The sequence below is a fragment of the Stenella coeruleoalba genome (genome assembly GCF_951394435.1).
Source record: "Stenella coeruleoalba genome assembly, chromosome: 12".
Lineage (NCBI taxonomy): Eukaryota > Metazoa > Chordata > Mammalia > Artiodactyla > Delphinidae > Stenella > Stenella coeruleoalba.
In genome coordinates this window covers 19,147,787-19,153,786 of record NC_137158.1, presented here as the reverse complement: position 1 = coordinate 19,153,786, position 6,000 = coordinate 19,147,787, and the positions used below count along the sequence as shown (strand labels likewise).

The following is a 6,000-nucleotide window of genomic DNA, read 5'->3' as shown; positions in this document are numbered from 1 at the left end:
ACGAAAAGGAGAAATGTTATTCATATGTATGAGTTCGGAGCTGCAATTTGACTACTGCCATTAAACTGGGCTTTGGACTCCTTTTTAATCAAATTAGCTTCACCGGTTTAACTGACAGACAGGTTTTTATTAATTTACCATTAAATAGCTTTCAGTTAACACAAGAACATAGAGGTAACATCACAATTGCACTGTTATAAAGTTAAAAGCCTTCTGTGTTTCATTTCCAGGGAAAAATGCTGGAGCTAGGTTCCCCACAGATGATGCTTAACAGCCACTGGTCCTTTTATTTTGGTCTTACTAACAGAAATACTAACTTAGCAAGATTACAAGCATAGGTCTCTTAATAGCTTCCTAGGAGTCAGAACTTTTGCTTTCAATACCAAATAATATCTGGAAAACATGCTCACTTTTGTGTTTTTTGAGAAATTCTAAGAACTGGCCCAGATTCATGTGATAGTCATTCCTTAAGCCATAGTCACCATGGGCCTCAAGAAGTAATTCTTCAAAAGAATGGAAAAGGCGCAGGTCCTCTCCATTTCCTTCGGTTTCGATACTCTCGGCATGCTTACAGGAAATGTGTTTCCAGTTGGGATACCTAATTGTGTGCCAGAATTCCTCACAGTGCTCTTTGAAGCCTTCCACACAGATTATCCCCGGCTTTCCCGTCATGCAAAATCCTGTCACATCTAACCTTTTCCCGATATCCAGAATCTTCTTTCGTAGGTCCTGCTGATATATATGGTGACTGTAGATCCACATTCGGAGGAATGTGTTCTTCACTGGCTTTGCTTGTGCAGATGGTTCATACACGAGCTTCCTGTTCAGGAAGTAGGAGGCACTGTTGTCCTGCAACCACTGGATGGCTGCACACACACACAGCTCACCTGGATCAAAAGTCCCTATGTAAGAAGTGAGACCTTTGTTGAGAAGGAGCTGCTGTTGTCTGTCAAGTTCGGATGACCGTCCAAATAGCTGCAGTGCTGCGTAGGGGTAGCTGTGAGGCATGGTTACTTGCAAGTCAATTTTCACCTTAAAATGAAAATCAAATAGATTTAAGTACCGTAAACTCACATAAGCTAGTTTATCCATGGCCACTGCACGATGCTGATAAATGTCATAGTTACTGCTACTGTTACGTGTCAGCTATGTGCCAGTCACTGCACAATTTTACATACATAAATTCCTTCCATGTATGCATTCATTCATTCCCATATTCATCCGACACCTACCATGTGTCAGGTACCCTATACTGAAATAAAGAAGTGAAGAAGCTAGACACTACTTCTGCCCTTCATGGACAGAAGCCGAGAGCCCAGTGAAGGAGACAGACGTTAAACAAATAATTATACACAGCAAGTATTTCATTGCAAAGGTGAGAAGCATTGCCATAGAAAAGTACAGGGATCCACTGAAAGGTGGAACCAGAGGGATTGCATCCAGTCTGGGGAGCCAGGGAATTCCTCTGAGGGAGTGACGCCCAGAGGCTGACTAGGAAGTAGCTAGCACAGCGGTTCTCAAATGCCTGGTCCACTTGTTACTTGGGCTCTGCTAAAGTTGCTGGAGATAATGGATCAGAAGGTGAAGGTAAATTCATTTTCAGAATTTAGATTTTCTATCTGTATTTGCTTTCAGTGTCATGGTGCCATCAAAGAAACATTCACTCCTTAAAAGCCAGTTTTGCTAAAGACAATATTTAGGTTTGTGAAGATCGTAACATATGTACAAGATAGTCCATACTACAATAGCAACATTGGTAAAAATGGATGAGTGAATAGAATAAAAATGGCAGTAGAAGACTGCAAGATGTGTTTAATAAAAACACTAGGCATATTTATTAAAAAAAACACTAGGCATATTGGTATAAAAGGTGTGCATATGTATGTAAAATTCAAGATCTTTATTGAAAACAACTTACAGGTCATCCCATATTTTGCTGGAATATCCCATATATGCATCTGGAATATTCTCTATTTACTTCCTGGACAGGAAGCTCAGGTTCCAAGTGTTTCCAATATAAACTGGGCACCTGGAAACAATTAAAACCACTCAGGGCACCTACCTTGGGCTCCTCGATCTGGAGTGTAATCACAAATTCGATTTTTGGTGGCAGTGCCTCCCTTGTGCCTTCCAAATATCTCTTTATATTCGTCAGGGCATTGACATCTTCAAGTTTTACTTCTCCTTGGTTAGGAAACATAGAAAACAGCATTTCCATCTCCAGCAGCTGAAGTTGAAGGCATTCGTTCATTGAAGCGGACATGCTGACTTGAAATCAACCTGTCAGGAAAACCGGAAGGGCCCAGGGACACTGGATTTGTCAACGTCGGCGGTGTCCAGAGGAATTTCCCGCAGCTCCCTTTCCGTGGAAGCAGCTTTGCAGGAGCGCTATTACGCGTCGAGAGCTAGGGGCACAAACCGGGACACTTACACTCTTCTGCTTTATCTCCTGGCCCCCAAATCTAGTATACGCGACATCCTCCAAGATACGTCGTTGAAATTCAGATTCCCAGTCCCTTTATCCCCAGCCCCCGCTTCCGATCTGGATCAGGGAATCCGGACTCTCAACAAGTGTTCCGAATTATGCAGTTGCAGGTGGTTGGGCAACCACCACCTGCAGACGCTCTGCAAGCCTGAATTCTGGGAAAGGCGAGGGGCCCAGCCTCCGAATCCCACCCAGGTGTCGGGCTTGGGCGGAGCTGGCCGCTGCGGCGAGGGAAGCCCGCAGTGCCGGCGGGGCGGAGCTCCGCCTCCCCCGGCTCCCAGGTCTCCGGTGCCCCGCCGCGCTCCACGCCAGTTGCCGCCCCTCAGCCCCAGCGCCACGAACTCCTCCCGGGTGGGCCTTTCCGCCTTTCTCGGGAGCCACCCTGGCCCCGGGCGGCATCCTGTGAGTCCGGGCGATTTGGATCCACCTGGCCTCTGCCCCGAGGGGCCCAGGCTTAGTGAGGGGGTCTTACAGGTAAATAAATAAAATGACGTTTTGTGCGAGCTGGGGCGGTAGGATGGGGAAGGGGGTGGGGCACGAGAAGGCGCCACAGAATCAGACGTTTGGGAGATGAACCTCGAAAATCGAGAGTGGGATGCGAGAAGCCGGGTGGCACTCACTGGGGCCGGGACCACCTGGTTACAGGCCTCATATCGGGGCTGGTACCCCCCATCCAGGACCACTTGGAAGCCCGGCTTCCCAGGAACGCGGGCCCTGCCGCCCTCTGAGACCCAAATTTGGAGTCAGGGGCTGCGTATCTGCCGGTCGCAGTGCTCTGAGGGCCCGCGACCCTCGGCCCCAACCCCCGGGCCACCGCGGGGGCCTCACCCTTCCCAGTCATTCAAAGGAAACAGCCCCAAGCCCTCTCGCAACGCGGATCCGCAGTTTCGCAGGCGCGAGCAGTGCGTAACCGGCAAGGAGGCGGGGCCTGGCCCGCGGACTCTTCCCGCGCTGTGATTGGCTGAGGGGCGGGACAACGGGCCGGAAGCCACGGAGGGCCACGTTTGCGGATGACGACCTTTCTGGTCTGGTTCTTGTCTAGTGTGGTTCCCCCTGCCGCCGCGAGGGAGGTGGTCCGCGCTGTAGAGGTGAGGGGGGGGTGTCTCCCGGCAGAGGTGAGCGGGGTCCCGAGGCTTGGCGGCGAGAAGGAGACCTTCCGGTCCGCAGGGTTTATGCCGACCGCCAGGCTAGTGGGCCGGCTAGCGGACTGACTCGCGGGCCGCGCGGGACACACCTACTCGCCACTGCGGCTCGGGAGCGGGCTGGAGGCGCGGGCCCGAGGGTCTCGAGCTGGGAAAGGGGTCTCGTCCATCACCTAGGTGGGGACCTCAGGGCTGGGTGCCAGGAAACGTGGGGCGATTCGGGGGCTGGGAGGAGAGGGGAACTAACCAGGTGCTAAAGACTGGGGGGAAGGGGGCCTTTCTTAGCTTTTTTATAGTGGACAGTTTGGACTTGAGAATACTTTCAATAAAAGCCCCTCACATGCTCGTTGAAAGTAGTTTTAGGACCTAGAACGCATGAAAGGGTGGAAACATTTTACCTTGACTCTTTATTTTTTTGACTCTTTTTTTTTTTTTTTTAAGACTTTTGGACGTAACAGCTCGTTTACGCCCTTAGAAATAACCAAGATGCATTGACGACTGGTCACTTTTTAATACAACGTCTTCATGCATGTGAACTAGATTTGATCGCTCTAGGCCAATCTAAATTAGCGTCCTGAATGCCAGCTTTTTCCAACTGGACAAAAGGAAACATTTAACTTTTGTTCATTGACGCAGTGAAGGACAGTAAAGAAAACAAGAGTTGGAAGCCCCAAGTTCCACTTAAAGTTAGAGTATCCCAGAGAAGGAAGTACTAGCGGGCTAAGGGCTGATGTTTGATTTTTTAAATGAAAGGTAAAAGGAAGATGTTGCTAGTTTCCGAGCTTAATTTAGAAGGGTGTCCTGAGCCTCCCTTACGAAAATACAAAAATCCACTGCAAGGTGTATTGGGAGGTCTGGGCAGTCTTGGAGAGGAGGCTTTTGCCCTTTGCTTTTCCTTTGGGAATAGGTCTCTGTAGCCTGGGAGGAATAGCAGAAGAACTGCACAGATTTCCCAGATATTTTGTATATGCAGCCCCAGTCCACTGGAGAATGTGACCTTCGGCCTCAGTCTGTCAGCAGCTTCCCATGTAAAATTTAGGTTGTTTAACTGATACCCAGAATTAAGTGTTCCCATTTGTAAAACGATACGGTCCCTTGTAGGATTCTCTGAATCTAGGTGTAGAATCTTCATTTTAGTTGGGAATGGACCATTTTAAGTTTGCCTTGGGTTCAGGAATTGTTGGGGACAGTCTCATGTCTGTCCTGAAGTGAACAGTACAGTTAATGCTAACCTCCGGGACTTATTCTACCATTTTTTTCCGCTCTCAAACATAGGATTTGGGGGGAGGTTCAGAATGAGGCAGATCTATTAGTTTGGGATGGCAGTTTTTGAACCAGATGGTCCTTGAAAGATTTCTTATGCCTGAAAAATACTCCTTAATTTTGTAGACATGGATTTAGATGCTGTTACAAAGCAGTCAGCATTACATGCCAAGCCTGATGGACTCACTCTTCAATATGGGACTGCTGGATTTCGAACGAAAGCAGAACACCTTGATCATGTCATGTTTCGAATGGGATTATTAGCTGTCCTGAGGTCAAAACAGACCAAATCTACTATAGGAGTCATGGTAACAGCATCACACAATCCTGAGGTAATGCATTTAGTGCTCCGATAAAGCAGATGTTTATTTGCAAGACCAAACCTTAGTTTCTGAGGACTTTGACCCAAAGTACAAATTCTAATTCTAGGAATGTGCCTTCTCAGTGCTATATGCCTTTACTTTTAAAACAACTCTTTTCTTAACAAGTGTTCATTTAGCTCATGACTCTTTAAAGGGTGTTGAGAGAGTGAAAGGAGATGGTCAGTTTTTGGAGTGTGTCCATATTGAGAAGTGACAGAATGTCCTTCCAAGTTAGTTGTATTGAGACAGCATCAGTAATAAAAAGTGCTGCCTCTGTTAATTTAGCAGAGATTAAAGAGATTGGAGGCAAGCTGGGGGAGGGGAGAGGGCAAACATCTGAAAAGACTTAGCACAGTTTGAAAGTTTTCACACAGCTTTTCTCTAGCTAGGGAATAGTTTCCCGTTCTGAGTGAACAGCCAAACACATGGCTCCAGGGATCCAAAGGAGAGCCCTGGGCAGAATACTGATGAGGCCTGATGGGTCTAGTGTTTATGACAATTAAGTTTCTAAAGTATTCCTTTTGAGACAGCTTAACCATCATATTCTGTACTGGCCTATAACTGATACGTGGCTTAAATAATATGCTTCTGTTTGGTTGCTAGGACATGAGACTTTTGCCTTTGTAGCTAAATCAGCAGCAAGTTAAAGCTCTGTGGGTTAGTGAAGGATTGTAACCTCCTCCCTTCCCACCCCAAAACAAGAGGATGTTGCTTATTCAGCTTCTAAATGTGGAACACTGTGAAGGTG

At 47.4% G+C, this 6,000-nt stretch overlaps 2 protein-coding genes across 5 annotated transcripts in view; one reads left to right on the top strand and one right to left on the bottom strand.

The window, feature by feature from the left end:
• On the bottom strand, positions 1-3,392 carry RWDD2A (RWD domain containing 2A). Of its 2 annotated transcripts, none has more exons than XM_079938784.1 (3): positions 3,314-3,392; positions 2,063-2,405; positions 1-1,032 (listed from the first exon to the last, which is right to left on the bottom strand). In XM_079938784.1, the coding sequence occupies exons 2-3, from the start codon at positions 2,261-2,263 to the stop codon at positions 355-357; spliced, it is 879 nt and encodes a 292-aa protein (XP_079794910.1). In that variant the 5' UTR covers positions 2,264-2,405; positions 3,314-3,392; the 3' UTR covers positions 1-354. The 2 variants fall into 2 exon arrangements, with proteins under 2 accessions (XP_079794910.1, XP_079794911.1); XM_079938785.1 differs by having other exon boundaries at positions 2,063-2,280; positions 3,314-3,369.
• PGM3 (phosphoglucomutase 3) overlaps positions 2,841-6,000 on the top strand; it is a 25,362-nt gene continuing 22,202 nt past the window's right edge. The window contains exons 1-2 of one of the 3 annotated variants that reach the window (XM_079938777.1): positions 2,841-2,959; positions 5,017-5,222. In XM_079938777.1, coding sequence (XP_079794903.1) covers positions 5,019-5,222 — 204 coding nt within the window. In that variant the 5' untranslated portion in view covers positions 2,841-2,959; positions 5,017-5,018. Of the gene's footprint in view, positions 2,960-3,419; positions 3,574-3,695; positions 3,805-5,016; positions 5,223-6,000 lie in introns of those variants that run through there. The other 2 variants (XM_079938776.1, XM_079938778.1) reach the window with 2 other exon arrangements.